This window comes from Hemicordylus capensis, chromosome 16, assembly GCF_027244095.1.
Source record: "Hemicordylus capensis ecotype Gifberg chromosome 16, rHemCap1.1.pri, whole genome shotgun sequence".
NCBI classification, from domain to species: Eukaryota; Metazoa; Chordata; class Lepidosauria; order Squamata; family Cordylidae; genus Hemicordylus; species Hemicordylus capensis.
The window spans coordinates 11,456,488-11,480,224 of NC_069672.1; the positions used below are offsets into that span (position 1 = coordinate 11,456,488).

At 49.7% G+C, this 23,737-nt stretch overlaps 2 protein-coding genes across 2 annotated transcripts; both read right to left on the reverse strand.

Moving 5' to 3' along the window:
• Positions 1-2,149: 2,149 nt before the first annotated feature.
• On the reverse strand, positions 2,150-10,781 carry LOC128338569 (actin-related protein T2-like). Its single transcript, XM_053281237.1, has 2 exons — positions 10,698-10,781; positions 2,150-3,380 (listed from the first exon to the last, which is right to left on the reverse strand). Exon 2 carries the CDS (start codon positions 3,370-3,372, stop codon positions 2,275-2,277), a length of 1,098 nt encoding a protein of 365 aa, XP_053137212.1. The 5' UTR covers positions 3,373-3,380; positions 10,698-10,781; the 3' UTR covers positions 2,150-2,274.
• A 3,367-nt stretch (positions 10,782-14,148) lies between these two features.
• FNDC10 (fibronectin type III domain containing 10) lies at positions 14,149-22,494 on the reverse strand. The gene is made up of 3 exons (XM_053281363.1): positions 22,486-22,494; positions 20,022-21,161; positions 14,149-19,063 (listed from the first exon to the last, which is right to left on the reverse strand). The coding sequence occupies exons 1-2, from the start codon at positions 22,492-22,494 to the stop codon at positions 20,085-20,087; spliced, it is 1,086 nt and encodes a 361-aa protein (XP_053137338.1). The 3' UTR covers positions 14,149-19,063; positions 20,022-20,084.
• Positions 22,495-23,737: the final 1,243 nt, after the last annotated feature.

A 23,737-nucleotide genomic window follows, 5' to 3' on the forward strand; every position in this document is an offset into this window, starting at 1 on the left:
CGGTCTGGAGGACTCGTCCATAGCGCAGCCTTTGGGCACAGCTGCTTTGGCGGCGGGCCTTACCCTACCCGTTGAAGTGTCATGGCGTCCCGCTGGGAATCCTGGGAGTGGTAGTTTCGGTATTGGGGCTGCTGAGGGCTCCCGTCAGAGCGCCCCGCCCGCTTCTGCAAAACCACTGCATTGTTTTGTTTTGCAAAAACCACGTATGTCTTAGTCCAGCATCCTGGGCCACTGTGCAAAACAGGATGCTGGACTAGATGGGCCTTGGGCCTGACCCAGCAGGGCTGTGCTTATGTCTGACCCACAGATCCAGGCCTGTCTGACCCACTCCATTAAAATATTCCTAAATGGGGTCACTTTTCTGGCCTGCTGCCATGTTAGGTATCTCCCTCCTACAACGGAGGATACACACAAAGTAAGCTTCCTCTGGGCTGCGTGAATAGGTTCCAATCACTTTTGGTTTCACTTTCTGTTTTGCTCCCCTATCCCTGGCGTTCATATACAGACTCCGACTCCTCCCTCAGATCTACTCCACCCCCACAAATCTTCTATTCATTCATCGGCCTTCTTTGTCTTGGGGTCACTTTTATGGCCTACTGCCATGTTGGGTGTCTCCCTTCTACAACGGAGGATACACTCAAAGTAAGTTTCCTCTCGGCTGCGTGAATAGGTTCGGTTCACTTTTGGTTTCACTTTCTGTTTTGCTCCCCTGTCCCTGGCATTCATATACAGACTCCAGCTCCTCCTTCAGATCTACTCCGCCCCTCAAATCTTCTATTCATTCATCGGCCTTCTTTTCCTTGGGGTCACTTTTATGGCCTACTGCCATGTTAGGTGTCTCCCTCCTACAATGGAGGATACACTCAAAGTAAGTTGCATGAATAGGTTCCAATCACTTTTGGTTTCACTTTCTGTTTTGCTCCCCTATCCCTGGCGTTCATATACAGACTCCGACTCCTCCCTCAGATCTACTCCACCCCCACAAATCTTCTATTCATTCATCGGCCTTCTTTGTCTTGGGGTCACTTTTATGGCCTACTGCCATGTTGGGTGTCTCCCTTCTACAACGGAGGATACACTCAAAGTAAGTTTCCTCTCGGCTGCGTGAATAGGTTCGGTTCACTTTTGGTTTCACTTTCTGTTTTGCTCCCCTGTCCCTGGCATTCATATACAGACTCCAGCTCCTCCTTCAGATCTACTCCGCCCCTCAAATCTTCTATTCATTCATCGGCCTTCTTTTCCTTGGGGTCACTTTTATGGCCTACTGCCATGTTAGGTGTCTCCCTCCTACAATGGAGGATACACTCAAAGTAAGTTGCATGAATAGGTTCCAATCACTTTTGGTTTCACTTTCTGTTTTGCTCCCCTATCCCTGGCATTCATATCCAGACTCCGACTCCTCCCTCAGATCTACTCCACCCCCTCAAATCTTCTATTCATTCATTGGCCTTCTTTGTCTTGGCACGTTTGGGGGGGAGTGGGGGGGCAAGGGCTGGTGTGTGTTTATGTGCTGCATGTACACAATCCTGCAGAACAGGACCAATCAGGTCTGTTTTCTCTCATCCCTATATACTGCTCTTAACAAGTTCGCAGAATATATTAGGAGTTGTGATAACATTCCTGATAGCTTTGACCTAGGTTCTTTGTGAACAGTTTCTTTTTAAAAAAATCAATTTAAATCACAAAAGTCTGATTTGAATTTTTAAAAAATCAAATTTAAAGGGGGGAAATCAGATTTAAAAATTTTAAAATCCTATTTTTTATTCTTTTTAAGAAGCATCGATTTTTAAAATCAACCCTAGAATTTTGATTTAGTCAAGTTAATGTAATTTAATGTATGCAATGACATTTATTCATGAATATATTTTAATGGATTTTAATGCCATCAAGATTAATGAATTTTGATTTAGTCAAGTTTAGTGTGATTTAATTTATATAATGAAATTCATTCATGAATATATTTTAACGGATTTTAATGCCATCAGGTCTGATGAGTTTTGATTTCATAAAATTTAATAAATTTGAACTTCATTCAGTTTAATGTAATAACTTTAAAAATGTGCAATTAAATTTATATCAGCTTGGTACCCCATTGTCAAGGAGAGGGGAGAAGAGTGTGAACACTCCTAAAACGCCGGGCACACTCATAAACAGAGGATTGAACATTTTTATTCGATTTACAATCTCACCAATTAGCGTTTCATTACTTATTTTAATATAATCCCATCCTCTGTCCTCAAGGCAGTCTTGAATTTGGCGGTGGTTTCAAGCTCCTCAAAAGCACTTCCGGTGGATTGCTGTCGCGCCAAATTCTTTGTACTCCTTAAGAGTAATCCACATGGGTACAAAGGAGACCAGGGATGTAATAATGGAACCCCCCAGCCAAGAATCACATGTTCTCTCAGGGGGCGCTATGATTCGTACTGGCACGCCCTTCGGGACGTGTTGTTCGATCTCTTTAAAAATCCTTTCATCCAGTCCCTGGAAGAGAGACGATCCCCCCGAAAGCACCACGTTCCCATACAGCGGGCCACAAATATCTTTATCACACTTCCGAATGCTCCTGGTGATCATGGAATGGATCCCTCGTGCCTCGACACCGACTATCTTGGGTGAGAAAAGGATTTCTGGCGCTCGGCAGAGGTGACGGTGGATTATGATGGCGTTGCCATCCGGCAGTTTCAGGACCTCTTCTGCTTTCTTCTCGGCTTCGTGGTTGGGCTCCAGAGCCACGTAGCAGAACTTCTCCTTGATGTCCTTCACCATGGTTTGCTTGGCCCTGCTGATGGAAGACGGGCTATTCTTCAGAAGGAGACTGGCGAGATATTCCGTAACGTCGCTCCCCGCAACGTCGAGTCTGGATACCCCATGAGGTAGACAATATCCATCGTAGATGGGAACAGCGTGAGTGACTCCATCTCCACTGTCCAGCACCAACCCAGTGGTGCGTGCTGATGCGTAAAGAGACAAAGTAGCTTGGACTGCGAGGTACAGAGCCGGAACTCGAAAGATTTCAAACATCAACTCGGTCATCTTTTCCCGATTCGGAAGCGGATTCAGCGGCGGTTCTGTAAGCAGCACAGGCCTCTCGCTGGCTTTGATTTGAAGCTCGTGCATATAGATATGTTTCCACAGCTTCTCCATGTCATCCCAGCAAGTAATTATTCCGCGTTCGATAGGATAATTCGCAAACAAGACGCCTTTTGGGGAATAGGCTTTCCCACCAATGTAATATTCCTCTGCTTTTTCTTTCAGGCGGCCGCCGATTGAGGTGACAACTGAACACGGTTTGAGGTCCCCTGAAATCCCAGCTTTGCATGATCCCGATCCATTGTCAATTATCACGGCCGATGTGATTTTGACATCCAACATTGCGTGGTCTACGAAAGAATCGAGAGGATAAAGCTCAGGTGATTTCTGTTTGGGACTGCTGGGTCAAGTTGGAATGGGTGGCAAGAGAACATTCTAGAATCCTGACATCACAAATGCGCAATTTTGCTTGACATTTGGCCCTAACCGTTATACCAGCTAATATTGGGGTTTTTTTAACCAATTGATCCATTGTCAATTATCACGGCCAATGTGATTTTGACATCCAACATTGCGTGGTCTACGAAAGAATCGAGAGGATAAAGCTCAGGCGATTTCTGTTTGGGACTGTTTGGGACTGCAAGTTGGAATGGGTGGCAAGAGAACATTCTAGAATCCTGACATCACAAATGGGCAATTTTGCTTGACATTTGGCCCTAACCGTTATACCAGCTAATATTGGGTTTTTTTAACCACATCAGCTGTCATGGCTTCTCCCAAAGAATCCGTGGAGGAGAGCTGGTCTTGTGGTGGCAAACATGAAATGATCCCTTGGCTAAGCAGGGTCTGCCCTGGTTTGCATTTGAATGGGAGACTAGAAGTGCGAGCACTGTAAGATCTTCCCCTCAGGGGATGGGGCCATTCTGGGAAGAGCATCTGCATGCTTGCATGTAGAAGGTCCAAGTTCCCTCCCTGGCAGCATCTCCAAGATAGGGCTGAGAGAGACTCCTGCCTGCAGCCTTGGAGAAGCCGCTGCCAGTCTGTGCAGACAATACTGAGCTAGATAGACCAATGGTCTGACTCAGTATACAGCAACTTCCTATGTTCCTATGATTCCAGGTTCCCTCCCTGGCAAGATTTCCAAGATAGGGCTGAGAGAGATTTCTGCCTGCAGCCTTGGAGAAACTGCTGCCAGTCTGTGCAGACAATACTGAGCTAGATAGACCAATGGTCTGACTCAGTTTACAGCAGCTTCCTATGTTCCTATGCATGAGCTATTTGCATGGTCACCATGTGTGTGTGCTGGTGCCATCCAGAGCTTTTTGGTCTGCGTGCCACCACAGCAGGAAGCTATGTGTGTTAGGAGAAAGACGCACGAGGAGAGAAGAGACTGCTGGTAACCATCCGTCTTTCTCACCTCGCATTACACTCCCAAAACTTGCAAGGGTCAGTTCCGAAATGCGGTGCACTGCCACCAGGGAGCGTGTGCCTTCAGGGTCATTCCTCAGTGGCAGAGAAGATTTTTTGTTTGCAGAAGGTCCAGGTCCTGTTGATCCAGCAAAGACCTGTAGACCGTTCTGAGCTAGCCAAACTGAAGGAACTTTGTGTGTCCAATTACGGGGCGTCCCTAGTTCAGTGATGGATGCATGCTTTGCGTTCACCCAAGTTTTCTTCCGGGCATCTCTGTCGAAAGACCAAGATGGTTTATATCAGGCCTGCTCCATTTAGGCCCCCTCCCAGCTGTTTTTGGACTACAACTCCCACCATCCTCAGCCACAGTGGCCAATAGCCAGGGATTATGGGAATTGTAGGCCAACATCTTCAGGAGGGCCAAAGTTAAGCAGCTCTGGTGTATGTGATATATTTATTTGGCCATTGCTTATGCTTTATCCTGGGAGGTCTTTGGGGTTCTATGCGAGTTTTTTGCTTCGCAATACCAGGATCTATGTTACGAGAAACGTAGTCAGGGTTTTTCCGTTTCTGCCACCAAAGGACGTGATCAGACAACAACAATGCCGGATATTTATATACGGCTTTTCAACGAAAAGTTCCCAAAGTGAGCCAGCATAGCGTAGTGGTTAAAGTGTTGGACTAGGACTGGGAAAACCTGAGTTCGAATCCCCATTCAACCATGAAATTCACTGGGTGACTCGGGGCCGGTCATGTATCTCTCAGTCTAACCTACCTCACAGGGTTGTTGTGAGGATAAAAACAAGCTCTGAGCTCCTTGGAGGCAGAGCAGGATATAAGTGTAATAAATAAATAAATATACATAATGTGGTTCACATAGAGAAATAAAAATAAAGACGGCTCCCTGTCCCCAAAGGGCTCACAATCTAAAAAGAAACGTAAGACGGACACCAGCAACAGGTACTGGAGGGATGCTGTGCTGGGGATGGATACGGCCAGTTGCTCTCCCCCTGCTCAATACAAGAGAATCACCACTTTTAATCAGTGCCTCTTTGCTCAGTTCTGAATCCGCCTGAGTCAATGTCTGCGGTTTTTTTTAGTCTCCCGCGAACCTGTTTATGTCATCGTTCTCACTACCGAATGTTGAGTCAAAAACTTTTGTCATGGCTGTGGCTCAACAAATCAACGGATCGATTGATTGGTTGAGAAAGTATCACTGTCAGTTCTCCGTGCCTACTCACCCTCCATACATTCACTCGGCACCTGGAAAAAAAACCATGAAATCGAGGGGGATGCCAAATCTTACGAGTTCCAGGCTGGCCGGAAGTTAATCCGCGGAAAATCCCCAAGCCGTTGGCTAGAAAATGGTCCGTAAAACACAAATATATATATATTCACGGACACGAAGAAGAAGAGGATTTTCTCTTCTTTAATGGAATCAGATGTGTGGCCAGTTGAGCAATGGATGTAATTAGACGGCAGTGGAACGCGGAGGCGCGACCATCTGGAGAGGACACCGACGCTAACCTAATTAGAGGTTTTCATCAAAAACTGACACAGAGGAAGTTCTGGAGCGGTTAGGAGGAGGAGAATTGATCTTCCCTGCTCCTCTGCGTCATGTTGAAAGGAAAGGAGTGGAAACAACTCCTTCCAACTTAAACATCCTTTGATACCACTGAGCTAGGGATGCTCCTGATGAACACGTGCCGCTGCCAAACTGAGTCAGACCATTGGTCCGTCTAGCTCAGTGCTGCCTGCACTGACTGGCAGCGGCTCTCCAAGGTTTCAGGCAGGAGAGTCTCTTCCCAGCCTTACCTAGAGATACTGCCAGGGATTGAAACTGGGATGGAAAAAGTCCTACCTCAAAGCTAAGACCCTGTCCTCTAGGAAGCGGCTTTCTGCTGTGTCAGACCTTTTGTCCATCGAGCTCAGGATTGTCTACACTGACTGGCAGCAGCTCTGGAAGGCTTTATGCAGGTGGTCTTTCCCAGTCCTGTTTGGAGAAGCTGCCAGGTATCAAACCGGGGCCCTTCAGCATGCCAGGCAGATTCCATACCACTGAGCTATACCCCTATCCCCAAAGGTGGCATGCATAGGTCTCCCATCCAGGCCCTGACCACACCGAGACCTGCTTAGCTTCAGCAAGGTGGGTGTATCCTGTGCTCTTCGACCAGAAGGTCCCAGGTTCAATCCCTGACATCATATCTGTTTAAGCTTTTGGACAGCTGCTGCCAGTTAAGAGTTGACAATACTGAGCTTGATGGACCAATGGTCTGACTCTGTAGAAGGCAGCTTCCTGTGTTCCTAAATCAGAGGACAGCAAGCAGAAAAGACCCATGCGTGGTAGGTACTGGTTGGAGAGAACTAGTCTCAATCAACTGGGGTTTCAAGAATACAAAAGAAAGGGCTGTCTAAGGGTGCTGGACTCATTTCCTCAGCATCGGGAGGTCTGACATCCAGCTTCCAACCTCGTGAGGTTTCTCTCTGTCAAAATAATACATAAGGAAAGCAGAAGGAAAGAAGTTGCTTGCTGCCTGAACCCTCCTCCTATTTTTGTCTCTGGTCAACCAGGAGCCGCAGGTTTTTCTAATGCCAGGAAACCTGCAGGTTCTATGTGACCAAAGGTCCAGGAATTTCCTCCATCGTAATCTGGCCGTTGCTGAAACGGAATTTCCCTTGTTGATGGTTTTTGGAAACTGTCGGTCATGACTCCCGGGGAACACTAGGTGGCGCCCAAATGCCACAGAGTTTGAAATCCAAAGGCTGAAAGAGTTGTGGGAAATGATAATTTTTAGAAAGGTAGATCCGGGCAAGTTGAGCAGATAAAAACCCAGCATGAGGATGAGGGGAAAAAATCTGGTGGCTACAGGAAAGCTTAATCCGTAGCACCTGTAACCAGAGCTGGGCCAAAATGAATAGGTGGGAAGGGTGAGAGAGGTAAAATTGCCGGTGTCTTGGCTTGCAAGAGAGTTGATCAAGTGCATAACAGACGATCTGTTCCAGATTGGGGGATTTCTGGGTCACCATTAGTGCTGGAATCTGTCAAAAAATATCAACAGGGAAGCAGGCAGAGACTCAAGGCTCACTGGGCCAGGTCAGCACCATGGACAGATCACTGGGCAGCTCCAAGCTGGATAAGAGGCATGCTGAGATAGCAAGTCTGGATGGTACTCCAGTGATGGTCTGGAGCTAACTCTTTTGCTGGGGATCCCCCTTTTTCTTTAAGGTTTGAGGCAGTGGGGGGCATTGGCTCTTCTCATAACCTCCGTTACCCCCTGCCACTGAATGCCCTTTGGAATGATGCCATGATGAGGCATGTTATGGTATGCCTCTTCTACCCTGAGGTGTTTCTCCTTCTCTCACACACTGATGGAGAAAATACTTCTCTTAAGATGGTGCATTCCCTCTTCTCTCATTTCACAGGGAGTACCTCTATGAAGACGAAGAATCCCCCCGCTCTCTGCTGTCACAGGGAATATCTCTTCTAAGATGAAGAATCGCACTTCTCTCTTGTGTCACAGGAAATGCCTCTTCTAAAATAAAGCATTCCTACTTCTCTCTTGTATCTCAGGGAATACCTCTTCTGAGATGAAGCATTCCCCCTTCTCTCGCTTTCTCTCATCAGAGGGAGAGGTCTATCAGTGGCTACTAGTCTGAGGGCTAGAGGCCGCCTCCAGCCTCAGAGGCAAGATGCCTCTCAATACCAGTTGCAGGGGAGCAATTGCAGGGGAGAGGGCATGCCCTCTTGCCTGTGGGCTTCTTAGAGGCATCTGGTGGGCCACTGTGGGAAACAGGACGCTGGACCACCTGGGCCTTTGGCCTGATCCAGCAAGGCTGTTCTTATGTAGAGTCCCAAATCAATTTGCTATTAAAACAAATTTTAAAATGCACTCATTTGGGGTGGGACCCAGGGATGCTGCTGAATATCCTATTTGGACGGTTCTGACATGTCTTGCATTATTTGGAAAACTTCCTCTCCGAACCTGGCCGGATTGCCCTTCCTCCTCAAGGCTTTAATTATGAGCTTTGGGAAGGTATTAAATGGAGGATTAAGATCTGGCTTCCTGCGGACCTTCTATGTTTTTGGAGTAGCCGCTCTTGGTAACTGGCAGCTATTCATTGTGGTGAAACAACAAGCTGTCTCTGGCAGCGGCTTTGGGGGCTGATTATGTGTATTTATAATCACCACTTGGTTCTCGGCCTCCAGCCGGGTGCTAGATGCTGCAGAGGAGAAGCCGAGGTCGGCTCTTCCCTGCTGATTCCCAGAGCTGCCAAGGTTTTAAAAAAAAGGGTATTGTGGTTGTGGATCATTTATCATGCAGCAGGAGAAAGGAGGCGGTGGTTCTGGGCCTGTTGGAATGGCCGAGGGTATTGTGCAAGATATGGACTGCAGCGATTGGCTGAGCTGCCGTGATGCAAACAGAAATGAGGGGCATTGAGGAGGGCTGCGATTGCCTGGGCTGTGATTGGCTGGGCTGCTCTGATGCAATTCAGACAGGCATCATAATATTAGTAGTTTTACTTTCAGTCTCCTTCCTGCCATAATAATTTGCCATAATATTAGACACAGACTTTTGGTCCATCTAGCTCAAAATTGTCCACACAGACTGGCAGCAGCTTCTCCAAGGTGGCAAGGAGTCAGTCTCTCTCTCTCTCTCTCTCTCTCTCTCTCAGCCCTATCTGGAGATGCCATGGACCAGTCCCCAAAAGACTCACAATCTTTTAAAAAAACACACACACACAAGGGAGAGCCCAGCAACAGCCACTGGAGGGATGCTGTGCTGGGGACGGATAGGGCCAGTTGCTCTCCCCCTGCTCAGTACAAGAGAATGACCAGTTTTTAATAGGTGCTTTTGGGCTCAGTTGGCAAGGGTTAGGAAAGGTGGGATACCTACCAATTCTGACTTTTCTCCACTTCCCTCTGAGCCCTTGGCGAGAAGGTGGTTGTAATCTAAACAAATCAATCAATCAGCCATCCCTGGCGTGCTTTTGACTCCTTGCCTGCTAGTGCAGCTGAAAGTCAGACGGTTCCGGAAGGATTTTTTCCCTTTTGTTTCCCGAGTGCTTGGAAATCAAGGCATGGCCTAACAGTTCCTGCCAGAAGGCAGGAGATGGGGGAATTAGTTTGAAGGCAAGGGCGATTTCAGTCCAGGCCATTGCTGGAGCGACGTCCTAACAAATCATTGTGCACCGGCAGAGCTCCACCAAAGTCAATTCATCAGGAAACTGGTCTTCCACTGGAAAATAGCAACTGGCACACAGGGCTGATCCCTCTTGGCAATTCTGCAGAGGTGTCAAAAAGCCAGCAGTGGGGTATTAGCTGCAGAAATTTGGGTCCCAAAGAACTGAGTAAACACAGGAAGCTTCCATAGACCATCTAGCTCAGTACTGTGACATTTCTTTCATAGGAATATAGAAAGCTGCCTACTGAGTCAGACCCATGGTCCATCCAGCTCAGCATTGTCAACACTGACTGGCAGCAGCTCTCCAAGGTTTTATGCAGGGGTCTTTCCCAGCCCTTCTGGAGATGCTGCCAGGGACAGAAATTGGGACCTTCTGCGTACAAAACTGACGCTCCACCACTAAATTGTGGGTGCACCTATATGAAGCTGCCTCCTGAGTCAGACCATGGGCCATTGTAGCTCAGTATTGCCTACACTGACTGGCAGCGGATAGCCAGGGTTCCAGGCTATCCCAAGCCCTTCCTAGAGATGGCAGGGATTGAACCTGCAACCTTTTGCATGAGCAGCAGGTGCTCTAAGAGTGAACTACAAGCGCTCCTCATGAACACGTGAGGCTGCCAAACTGAGTCAGGACATTGTCCTATCTAGCTCAGCACTGTCAACCATGATCAACAAGCAGATCCGATCTCCCTCTGGCCCACTTGTTCTTCTGTCTTCACTAATGTGCTGTTCACTGGGTGTCTCCTTCACCTCATCTGGTCTTGGGGAAGCCAGCATGAATGGGCCCCTTTGCTAAGCAAGGTCTGCCCTGGTTTGCATTTGGATGGGAGACTCCATGCATCAGCATCATAAGAGGGGATAGGGCTGTTCTGGGAAGAGCACCTGCGTGCAGAAGGTTCCAAGTTCCCTCCCTGGCATCTTCAAATAGGGCTGGGAGAGATCCCTGCCTGCAACCTTGGAGAAGCCGCTGCCAGCCTGTGCAGACAATACTGAGCTAGACAAACCCACGGTCTGACTCAGTATATGGCAGCTTCCTATGCCCTTGCATATATTCACATGTGTCTCAATTCCTACCTTCTTCCTGTGTTTTTCTGGCTTCTGTCACCTTCTCTAGCTGGCCTCCGCAGGCTGTGAAGAGGCACCTTTATTTAGAGCCCTTGGAGAAAGCTGTGTGAGGGGAGAATCACATTTCCTATTCCTGCCTGGCACGTGCCCACCCAGTCTAAAAATAGCCCTCCATTCGTTAAACTGCCTCGTGGGTGCGCGGAGGAGGTTGTTTTCCTCCCGGGGCCTGAGTGAGTTCACCAAAGAGCCAGCTTCCATTCTTCAAGACCTGGAGGTGGACGGCCCAGAATCCCGCTCCAGCAAATCAACCTCGCCTCCACTCTGCAAACCCACCCAGGTTGGAATTCCTGGATCTGGAGCCAACTTATCGGTCCATCTGCTTCCGCTCAGAGCCGTCGGCCAAGTCGTTTGTGCAGGGTCTTGAGTTCGAATCTCTGACGTGGAGCAACTCAGACCACTGTTAATCGCTCACCAGCTGCAGGGCTCAGCAGGAGGAATAGGCCCCGCCCTCTGAGGCATTTTCGTGGGCCTGGCTCTGCCCTGCCTCCAAGCCCCGCAACCCCCCTGAGTTTGGAGGAACCTCTTGCATTTGGTTCCTCCCCACAGCCACCACCTTAGTAAAGCTGCCACGCACCTTCTAGCTCAGCATTGTAACTCCTCTTTCATTGGAACACAGAAAGCTGCCTACTGAGTCAGACCCACGGCCCACCTAGCTCAGCGAGGTCTACACTGACCGGCAGCAGCTCCCCAAGGTTTTATGTAGCGGTCTACAGGCTCCAGTTGGTCGACCTTGGGGTCTGAGCAAACCCCTGCAAAATACCTCCCATGCAGCACGTCGCTTCTACCTGCAGTTGCTTGACTCCGCTGCAGTAGCCGAAAGGTGACTGTGCATTCGACAGAACAGCCAGCCCTCCTTCCTGAGCGGTGTCAGGTCATCAACCAATAATTAAATCACCCCGTTTAAAAATGGAAGAAAAACCTGCATCCTGGACGGATCACACACACACACACACAGAGAAGCGTCCGCGTTTAGCTCAGGGTCAGGTGGATCAACCTCCATTCTTTTCCTTGTCCCCGTGAGAGAGTGGCGGGGAGGAGGAGAAAAACAGAACGTTATTTCCAGCCACTTCGCGGTGCCAGAACAAATGGAGAGCTGATAAAGAAAAAGGTCATGGCAGCTTTTTTGTTAAGAGCTGTAATTACTCGCAGAGTGGCTTTTAGGGATATTAACGCCCTTGCTGGAAGGAGAAGGTGGAGTGGAAAACCTTCAAGAAGCTGCCTTCTATTGAGTGCGCTGGATGAACAGATGAAGCTACCTACCGAGTCAGGGCCTTGGCCCATCTCGCTCGGTGTTGTCTACACTGACCGGCAGCGGCTTCTCCGAGGTTGCAGGCAGGGGTCTTTCTCGACTTCTGAGTGATGGCCCCATTCCCCAATACGTAAACCAGCAGGTCTAAAGATCTGGGTCAGGAAAACAGGAAGCAGCCTCAGACCGAGTCCGATCTTGGGTCCATCATCGAGTTCAGTGTTGCCTGCACTGACTGGCAGCAGCCCTCCTAGGTTCCAGGTGGGGGTCTTTCCCAGCCCTACCCGGAGATGCTGCCAGAGAGTGAATCTGGGGCCTTCTGCCTGCAAAGCAGACATTTTACCACGGAGCTACAGATTCTCCCTATATATGAAGCGGCTTCCTACTGAGTCAGACCCTTGGTCCGCCAAGCTCAGTCTTGTCTGCTCTGACTGGCAGCGGCTCTCCAAGATTCCAGGCAGGGGTCTTTCCCAGCCCTACCTGGAGATGCTGCCAGGGAATGAACCGGGAGCATTCTATAAGCAAAACAAAGGCTCTGCCATTGAGTTATGGCCCCTTCTAAAAAGCTGCACGAGCAGAAAAGATTTAAATCCATCCCACGTCAATATTGCTGCGGGCATTCTGAAGAGCAAGAGGCAACTATCCATACCCAGATCTTTCTGTGGTTCCTCATAGGACTTGGCTTCTACTCCAGACACAACACCACCTGCCTCGCCTTCCCCTGAACCCCTCCCAGCGGATCAACTTCCTTCTGAAATTCCAGGGCCCAGAACTGGACAGAGTAGTCCAAGTGAGATCTGGCAATCCTTAATAGGCCAACCAGCTTATTCAGCCAGTTAAAAGGGATTCAACAGTCCGTTAACTCAAATGCCTTGGTCACTCTCGTGCAATGAAAGGGACTTCGGTGGGCATTTGGCGTTCCGGAACTCAATGGAGCGGAATGTTTGTGGGCCTAGAGTTCAGTTAACAGACAAACAGGTGGGCAGGGCTAATGGAATTCAGTAGCGGGGGGGCGGAGGAGGGCTTGAGCAACTTTCGAAGCAAGGGGGGAATATTTCTACTGAGGCACAAGAGAAAATATTGGAGTATGGCTACTGTTGGAAGACTCAGTGGAGAGAGAGAGTGGATCACAGCCAGCTCACTGAAGAATAGGAAACTGTTGACCACAATGAATGAGAAAGCTTTCCCGCAAGACAGTTGTGGTGCATTAGTGACAAAGTGATGGAGTGACCAACATAATCATAGCAGTGCATTTTAGTGCACTTATTTAAGATTACCATCGCTTAGAATCACAGAAGAGAATCATAGAATGTTAGAACTTGAAGGGACCTTGGAGGTCCTTTAGTCCAACCCCTTGTTCAGCGCAGAAATCCACTGCAGCATCCCTGACGGATGGCCATATGGCCTCTGTTTGAAAATCTCCAGTGAAGGAAAAACTAACCACTGCATGAGGCAGAGAGTTCCACTGTTCAACAGCTCCCACAGTTCGGAAATCTTACGTCTATATCAGAAAGAGCTGGAAATTATATGGTCCTTATGGATACATAATGATGCATAATTAATTTAATTTTATGTTTGATTTTAAATGGTTGACTTGTTTTAACTTTTATATATATTTCAATTGTTTTATGTTAAGACAAAAGTTTGGGTGGTATAGAAGTTTGATGAATGAATGAATGAATAATTAAATAATGGGAGCACCTGTGGGCGAGCAGGAGGTACTGGCAGACTCGAGATAGCCTGCAGATACATTGATTTCACAAAAGGAAAAGAACCTAAGGGGAGAGTGTCCCTTCAAAAATTGCCACACTGTAATCCAATGGAGTGGGTTGTTCATGGACTCAGAAGACGGTTAACAGACAGTCAGGTGGGCGGAGCTCATGGAACTCAGTGGTGAAGCGGGGAGGAAAAGGGCTTGAATAAAAACAGTGGGTTCTTCAGCTTGAAGAATGCTCCCTCAACACAGTCACAACCCTTTCTGCTTCTGAAGGGGGAAGGTGCCGAAAATGTCAGCTATGCTTCGGCACAGTTTGAGGATATACTCACACCAGGGATAAACTACACTGTTTTGTTGGAGGTCCACACCTGTGCAGAATAACATCAAACTCGTTGCTTCCAATGCACTCTATCAAATAAAGACAACAACTCTTTCACTTGAGAAAAAAAAATATTTATTGTTCAAGCTGTTGCTTTCCTGATTTTTTTTAAGGAGGTTTACAAACGAAATAGACACAATAGGACTGACAAAGCAAAATAAAACCCCAGGCCGGGAAATAAAACATGAGCCATACAATTGAAATCAAAGTGCCCCGTTCTGGAACTGTGGATTGATTTATTTGTCCACCGCCCCAAACTTCTGTCTCTGAGCGCTTTACAGCAAAGCAAAACAAAACAAAACAACTGTTCTGAACCAGTTAACACTTTTTGCATTAAGGGATTCGATTCCAGATGACTGAGAGATTAGGTTCAGATTAGAGATTAGATTAGGTTCAGATTAGAGATGTGCAAATGGATTTGAGCTTGAATTGATTTGAGCTCGAAACGGGCCGTTTCAAGTCTTTTGGCTCAAAACGAAACGCCCTTAAAATAAAGGGCCTGTTTCGAGCTCGAAACGAAACAGCTCGAACTTGAAACGTTCCAAGTGTTTCTAGCGCCATTTTAAAGTCTTTTTTTTTCTGAAGAGAGCTGGGGTTGGCAGGTAGACCAGTCCTCCAAGGCAGGCCGACGTTGGGGCAGAGGGTTTGTCTACCCACCATGTGAGGCGGCGAGATCAGGCTGGAGAACTGCTTTACCCACGCACCCTAATTGGTAGACCAGCTCTCCCTCGAAAAACCAGCCTCAAAATGGCACTCAAAACACCCAAAACGTTTCAAGGTCGATTCATCAAAACAGCCGGCTTCGGCCGCTGTTTTGATGAACCGATTCGTGGATTTTGCTATTCATTTTGAGCTCGAAACGAATAGCAAAATCCGTTTCCTGCACATCCCTAGTTTGGATCTGGTTCCCTGAAAAAAAACCTCTCTGAACCAGTTTTTCATTTGACTTCCTACCTGGAATACAGAGAGATTTGTTGTGGCATAAACTTTCATAGACTTGAGTCCACTTTAGATGCATGAAGTGTCATCCTTCTGTGCAGAATACATCTATCCACAAGCCCAACAAGTCTATCTCGACACAGAAGGGTAAGTGAACACAAATCAGACAGTGACTCAGAAACCAGGGGAGGGACATTTTAACCTCTAAGGGCATTCGGTAGCAGATTTTTAACAAATCAGCAATGGCTTGAAAAGAGAATCCAGTACAAAGCTGCAAAATTGGGAGACACTAGCAAAATGGATCTCAGCAGATCCTGGGAGTGGTTTGCTCCTTATAGAATTACTGCTTCCTTGGTGTGTATTTGCACACAATTGATCTTCCTATCCTATGTCCTACTATAACCACTAGGTAAGGTCCTACCCGTGCCAATTGGAGTTGATATAAATTGGATTAGAGTTGGTATTCATGGGATTAGGACTGGTATTCGCAGGTTGGGAACCAGTATTCATTTGATCAGATCCGGTATTCACAGGATCAGACCGTATTCATTTGATTGGATTGGGTATTCGTTTGTGTCCTGTATAGATTATGAAGCACACAACAGCCATCTCTTGATTTAGATAGCCTTTTGACCTCATCCTGTAAAAGAGATTTTAAAAGAGAGAAAATGCGATTTCTTCTCCTTTTACTCGGGATCAAACTAGACGATACGCCAACTGCACAATTAGGGCTTGTGCGTTTGGGTTTTTAAAAAAATATATAGCAGCTGCACAGGGCCCCAATCCAGCCTCCAGGAAGGAAGAAGGGACTTGATCACATGGAGAAAGAAGAGGCTTCATGTGACTGATATTTACACTTTTTAAAAAGCCAAACCCATAAGCCGTAAGGGATGAAGAAATGTTGGCTCAGTTTATCAGCCAGACAAAATATTTTACTCACCAGGCTATGTTGGTACATTGCTCATCCGGACTTTTTTCACTCGTCAGGCATCATTTTTCACTCGTCACAGACTAGTAGACTAGTGGGTTTCTGCAGCCCCGAGGCACACAATAGGCATATTGACTAGTTTGGCTTTTAAGTGGCCAATCTGTACATCTCAGGACATGGCCTCTGGGCCACAGAAACTTATGCCACTGTTAGTCTTTAAACAACCACAAGGAACTTTGCTGGATTTTAAAGGTTAGCCCTCTGGAACATAGAAGCACAGAACCCAACAAAACATAATATGCCCAGGAATATGTTTTCTTATCTCTTTAAAACCAGTTTCTTAAAAAAATAAATAGATCTATTGAAAAACTAGAAAGATCTTCTACTGGATTTTCAACAGCCGGGTGATCAAATCAAGACAAAACAAAACGGAGACTTAAATGAGATGCACCCAAAGAAATAGTCAGTCTATATTTTATATCGTGTGGTATTTGTGCACAGGATGATCGTGAGGCAGTTACTATCCAGGATCTCATCTGGTGTGTCTTAAAGTGTGTTTTAGGGAAGGATGTCTCTGAATAGCCATTGTTGGGGAGCAAGGATGGATAATCTGTTGCCTTCACTTTCTGCTTTGGGGCTTTCCCCAGTGGGAAGCAACACACCGGACTAAATGGATCTTTGATCATATTCCTTCCAGCCATCATGGTGAGGAACTGAGCCTTCACGAACAGGAGCAGTCTACCTCTGATTAGCTGAAGCTTGGGACAGAACAGGATAGGGCCTTCAGACTTCTGCTTACGGGTTTCCCAATCCCAATGGCATCCAGGACTGCCATGGGGGAAAGGATGTTGGACGTTTAGTCCCATCCAGCTAAGGCTGTTCTTCTCCTCCATTTACTAGGCTATGGGTTCCCACCCTAGATGTTGTGGGACTCCAACCCCCCCACTCCCCAACCCATGCCCACCGGATCCGGTATTCCTTTGACTGGATCTGGTATTTCTCGGCTTGGACCCACAATTCTTTTGACTCGGTCCAGTATTCACTGGCGCTCCGTATCGGATTGCAAAGCACCCAACTGTCATCTTGTGTATTGCTTGGCTGAAGGCTGTTGTGGCTGGGGATGATGGGAGTTGTAGTCCAAAACAGGAGGGCCATAGCTTTGTGGCCCTTGCCTAGCAGAAAACCTTTTTATTGACATTATATGCATTATAACACACCCTGCAGCCCATACAGTCCGCCGAGGACTCTCCTCAATAGCTATATGCTTCCCCTCAACAAGGACGCTGGTTGAGATGCTCCAAGCCCACAAGTAGGGGTATGCTCAGGTCCTCCACATCAGGAAATTCTTCACATGTGCAGCCGAATAGGCTTGTGCTGCTGGATTTTAGGGGCACATCAAAACCCCACAGACCTCAGGGTTATGGCAATTAACTCTGAGACCTATTTTAAGGATGGCCAACTTACTGCCAAGCAGGTGACAAGAATTTGCTTTCACTTTGGGAGGACAGGGACAAAAAGAGTGTGAACAGCAAGGTTGGTTTCTTACACCCGAGAGTTTTCATTTGCAAGGAATCTGGACTTGTCACCCACACCAACACCCAGTAAGCCTAATGGTGTGAGCATCAATTTTTCTCAGTATGTTAAGTTAACAGCAGCAGAAAAAGATCTAAGAGGCACCTTTTAAAAATAGCGATTCTCTTGTATTTCGCAGGGGGAGAGCAACTGGCCCTCTCCATCCCCCGCACGGCACCCCTCCAGTGGCTGTGGCTGGTGTCTGGCTTACGTTTCCTTTTTTAGATTGTGAGCCCTTTGGGGGAAAGGGAGCCTTTTAATTTATTCATAGCTATGTAAACCGCTTTGGGAACTTTTGTTGAAAAGCAGTATGCCGTATTCATATGGATTGTATTTCTTCCTACTTCGGCAAGGACCAAGTTAACCCGGACATTAAATATACCACGGTCAACTTTGAAGGTTATTGTCTCATTCAGATACCAAGCTATGGTGGTGGTGGCTCTGTCCTCTACCCTGTGGTCCTGGAACCCTTTAATCCTGTGCCATTTTCACGCTGAAAATTGCCTCAGAGCTCAGCAAAGTTTTTCAGAAAGGGAGTGAAATTTTGCAGGGGGAAACAATGCAGAATTAAAGGGTTAAGCCCCCTCTACCTTCATGCCATGGCCCCAGTCCAGGTTGGGTTCCTACATTGACAAGCTCAATGTGAAATCAAGCCCCAAATTCAGCCACAGTGCATTTAACTACAGGTCTCTTTTGGTCCCGAAAGAATCCAAGAGTCAATGATCTCCATTCATTTCTAAGACCACAACGTCTTAAAAATCCACCCAACGTCACCCGAGCATTTCTACAGACCTTCTTGAGTCGTAAAAGTGATATTAGGACACTCCCACTCTCGTCCTAGTCTCCCTCTTCCCTACAATTACACAAGCGTGATGCTTAGACACAAAAACGGCGTTGACAGCGTGAAACTTGTGAATCCAAATCCAAAGTGTTTATAACATCCCAAACACCACTTTTTACCCACCCAGAGATCGGCTAACTTGTGCTGTGATGAGAGAAGGTCAAAGGGGAAACATACCACCACGAACGAACAAGAACCGCTCCGGGGTTTTTCTCCCCCATCGAAACAGAAATCTGCTCCTCCAAAAACCCAACACTGAGCAATTCCAAGCCTGTGTTTCAAAATTTCAGATCTGGAATGTTCAAATTCGCTTCCGGTTGGGGTTTTCCTAAACTCGGTTCAGATCAGGATGGCCAGAGGGACGAGGAACCTTCACGTCAATCGGTTTGGATAATAGGAACTCCCGGCGGTTGGGTGTCAGGGAGGTGGAGATGTTTCCATTCTCTCCTCTTGAGATGTTGGTTCACCGATGATCTGGTTGCCGATAAGGACTGTTCTTGGTTGGTCCACATCCAGAAGGATGACGATGTTCTCTTATAGTGGATGTGAAACAGTTTTATGGGGACGAAGACGGATGCAGCATCTGGACAAGGGTGGTATTGTTGACAGAAAGGCCCAACCCATGATGGAGAGATGGGCACACAATTTCATGATAGGCAGGCATTCCTGGTTGAAGTTCCATCCAAAAGCCACCTGGAAAGAAAATCAGACGTCATAAGGAAGTTTTTCACACCCAACATTTGGTTCACTTCACATCTCCTCCAGAATGGAGCTGTGCGTTCACATATCGGCCAAATTTACCCCGAAGTCCCTGTGAGTTATCAGGGGGCATTTCACACACAATTCAGGTTTTTCAACCCACCCTTAGCAGGAGGAGAGCTGGTCTTGTGGTAGCAAGCATGACTTGTCCCCTTAGCTAAGCAGGAACCGCACTGGTTGCATATGAATGGGAGACTTGATGTATGAGCACCGCAAGATATTCCCCTTGAGGGATGGAGCCACTCTGGGAAGAGCAGAAGGTTCCCAGTTCCCTCCCTGGCAGCATCTCCAACGAGATAGGGCTGGCGGAGAGCCTCCTGCCTGCAACCTTGGAGAAGCCGCTGCCAGTTTGGGTAGACAATCCTGAGCTAGCTGGACCAAGGGTCTGACTCGGTAGAAGGCAGCTTCCTGTTTTTCTATGCTCTGATCCTGGGGGTGGGGGGTGGTCTTGTGGTTGCAAGCATGACTTGTGCTCTTAGCTAAGCAGGGTCTGCCCTGGCTGCATATGAATGGGAGACTAGAAGTGTGAGCACTGCAAGATATTCCCCTTAGTGGATGGAGCCGCTCTGGGAAGAGCATCTCGGTTCTTCCAAGTTCCCTCCCTGGCAGCATCGCCAAGATAGGGCTGGGAGAGAGATTCCTGCCTGCAACCTTGGAGAAGCCGCTGCCAGTCTGTGAAGACAATACTGAGCTAGACGGACCAATGGGCTGACTCAGTATTTGGCAGCTTCCCATGTCTCTGTTTCCCTAAGTGACACCCAAGAAGCCTCGGGGCCCTGATCCTGGGGGAAAGTGATGCCCGAGAAGCTGAGACCCCAAACGGTGGAGGGGGGGGGAGAGAAAAGGTGACGCCAAGTGGCCGCGATCCTGGGGGAGAAAGGGAAGCCCCTACCGTGCTCTCATCTCTTCCCGGGGCTGGCTTTTTCCAGGCGCGCGATGGAGTTCCGTAGCAGCTTCAGTCCCCCCGCTTGGCCGAGGCAGAAGGGGAGGAGACCCCGCCCGGGGGGACGGGGCGGGCCGGCCCCGCGGCGGGGGGCGTGAGGTTCTCGGTGAGGTAGGCCACCAGGAGGCAGATGAGGACCAGCATGACGCAGATGGAGCCCCCGACGGCCGTCATGGCGACCACGATCTCCCGCATGCCGGCCGGCTCCACCGTAAACTCCACGCACTCGGGGGGCCCCGATCCAGGAGGAGGAGGAGGGAGAGGCGCTGGATCGGGGCCGCCGCTGCCGTTGGAGACCAGGGGCTGGAGGCAGAGGCGGTAGCGGACGCTGCCGTGCGCGTCGGGGAAGAGGTAGTCCCTGCAGGCAGCGCCTAGGCGCACGGAGTCGCACTGGAAACGCGTGTAGGCGCCTTCCCACGAGCAGGAGAGCCAGAAGCCGCGCAGGCCCGGCGGGCTGGGTGGCGAAGGGGCCGGCGGGGGCTCCGATCCCGGCCCGGATCCCGGGGGCGGCCAGCCCCACTGCAGCAAGACGCTCCCGTTGATCAGGACGTTGGCTAGCAGGGCGCCCGCTGGCGACCGGTGCGCCCTACAGCTCCCCGGCGCGCATTGGAAGCGGCTGGCCGGGCTGCGGAAGCATAGGCGGCCGCCCCCGCCCTCCTCCTCCTGGCCCTCGCTCAGCACCTTGTAGGGGCACCAAGGCTCCGCGTCCGGGCCGCCGCTGCCGCTCGGGCCTGGCGTCCCGCCGGTCTCAGCCCTGCGCGCTAGCGAGGCTCCCGAAGCGCCCGGCCGCGGCGCCCGGCCCAGGCAGAGGAGAGCCAGCAGCAGGCTGCGGAGCATGCTGGCCGGGCATGGGGGAGTCCGGCGCTCTAGCGGGGCTTCCGGAGGCGCGCCAGCCCGGGCCGGCAGCCCACGGCGAGCTCTCGGCGAGCTCTCCTTTCCCGGGTACACGGCACAGACATTTTCAAAGTGCCAACTTGGAGGCGGCGGCGGAGGCGGTGCGCCTCCTCTCGGGCGGGGTGGGGAGCCGGGAGCCCGCCCCACTGCCCTCCTCTCGGCGGCTGAGGCGAGGTTAACTCTCGCCGAGCCGGGCTGGAAGAAGGAGAGACAGGCAGGAAGAGGCTTTGCGTCTGTTCAAGAAGAGAGAAGGAAAGGCAATAAAGATGCCACCGCTGTATGCAAGCAAGTCCCTGCCCCGAAGAGCTTCCAGTCCAAGCCTGGCTATCACCCCTTAGAACAGGGGTGACTCTTTATGGTGCTTCTCTCATACACTGTCGTAGAGGGTGACACATCCTGACTCAAGGCAGTACTGACCTGGGTCAGGGTGGACACACTTCTGACTTGGTATCAAGCAGCTTTCTGTCGGGAGATGCCGAGATGGGTCTCTACTAGGTCAGGGATAGGAGAGCATCTAATCCGCATGCAGAAAACTTCAATGACAGACACTTCCAGATACGGGCCGGGAAAGATCACTCTTTCCCTGACGCTTTGGAGAGCTGCTGCTGCCAGTCAGTGCAGACAATGGGGAGGAGCTCGATGAACCAACACGGACTGGCAGCATTTCCAGGAAGGTCTGAGAAAGTGAAATCCCTGGTGTGCTGCTGCCAGTCAGTGAAGATAATGGGGAGCTGGTTGGACCAACACGGACTAGCAGCATTTCCAGGAAGGTCTGGGAAAGAGTGAAATCCTGGGGTGCTGCTGCCAGCCAGTGTTGACAATATTAAGTTAGAGGGACCAGTGGTCTGACTCAGTAGAGGGTAGCGCCATTATCTTCATGAGGCACATTCATAGTTCCAGGGGTGTCACTAGGGGAGAGGGGGCCCCTTAGATTGAGGGAGATAATGAAGAAAATAGGGAAGGGTGGAGCTGGGGGGGGTCCTCAGGAGCTGTGGGGCCCAGGTTCTTTGAACCTGTCCTCTCTATTATAGCGACACCCCTGCAGAGTGCGCTGGTCGAGCACCTGCTTTGCCTGAAGGAAGCCCCAAATTCAATTCCGGGTTTCTCCAGGTAGGGATGAGAAAGGTCCCTGGAGAGCCGCTGCCAGTCCGTGTAGTCCATTCCAAGCTAGGTGGACCAAGGGCCTGACTCCGTCGGGCAGGTTCTCCTTTTCATATGGGTCTGTCTTCATGGGCAGCACCCATAGCTCAGTGACAGAGAAGCTGCTTTGCATGCAAAAGGTCCCAGGTTCAATTCCTGGCAACATCTCCAGGTGGTGCTTCTGCGGCTGCTACGGATATGTCTATTCTGCTTTTCAACAAATGTTCCCAAAGCGTTTAGAAATAGATAATAAATGGCCCTGGCGAAGAGCCTTCTCTGAAAGAGCTGCTGCCCGTCAGTGTGAGACAATACTGAGCTAGATAGACCAAGCGTCGGACACAGTTAGGCAGCGTCATATGTTCATCTGGAGCATCCATACCTCATCCATACCTCCCTGGCAGCATCTCCAAGTAGGGCTGGGGGAAACCCCTGCTTGAAATCTCGGAGAGCTGCTGCCAGCCAGAGTAGATAATATTGACGCAGATGTACCCATGGGCTGACTTAGTGCAAGGCAATCTTCAGTTTTGATTTGTGACCCGCAGAGCCGAAGACAGCCCATCAGTTCTGCACAATGGCTCTCTTAGCAGTTGATAGACCTTCTGACTTGGCTGCCTGCCTGGGATTGCATAAACAGTCGATGGAGGTGGGGTGGAATTTTTTATTCCAGTGGAAGGTCACCCTACAAAGCTGATGAGCTGCTTTAGCTTGGCAGGTCACTCTTTGTACCAGCTGGGCTGACCCTTTGGAAATGGGTCCCCCCACACACCATTTCTCCCACCTTGTTGCTTTGAAGCAGACCTTTCTACAGAGCTTTCTACAGAGTCGGAGAGGGAGACCCACAGAGAGGACAAAGGAGAAAATGTAGGTTGCCTGGGAAAAACGTTCGCTTGGGAGAGCAGGCTGTCTTGACAAATGGTCGTCCTTTTAGTCCAGCGGACACACTTCTCTCGGCTGGATCCAGCTGCTCCGGGAACATCGGGCTCTGTGCAAAGTGGCCATTAATAAAATATCAGCAGGGACACAGGGCCATCGCAGGCGCCAATGGAACCAAATTTAGCACACAATCTGTTCCTCTCTCCTCCTCCTCCTCTCCTCCCCTCCCCGTCTCTCCACTCTCCTCTCCTCCCCCTCTCTCCCTCCTCTCCCCTCCCCTCCCTCTCTTCCTCCCCTCCTCCTCTCCTCTCCTCCTCCTCTCCTCCTCCTCTCCCCTCTCCTCCTCCTCTCCTCTGCTCCTCCTCCTCTCCTCTGCTCCTCTCCTCTCCTCCTCCTCCTCTCCTCTCCTCCTCCTCTCCCCCCTCCTCCTCTCCTCTCCTCCTCCTCTGCTCCTCTCCTCTGCTCCTCCTTCTCTCCTCTGCTCCTCCTCCTCTCCCCCTCCTCTCCCCTCTCCTCCTCCTCTGCTCCTCCTCCGCTCCTCCTCCTCTCCTCTGCTCCTCCTCCTCTCCCCCTCCTCTCCCCTCTCCTCCTCCTCTGCTCCTCCTCCGCTCCTCCTCCTCTCCTCTGCTCCTCCTCCTCTCCTCTGCTCCTCCTCCTCTCCTCTGCTCCTCTCCTCTCCTCCTCCTCCTCTCCTCTCCTCCTCCTCTCCCCCCTCCTCCTCTCCTCTCCTCCTCCTCTGCTCCTCTCCTCTGCTCCTC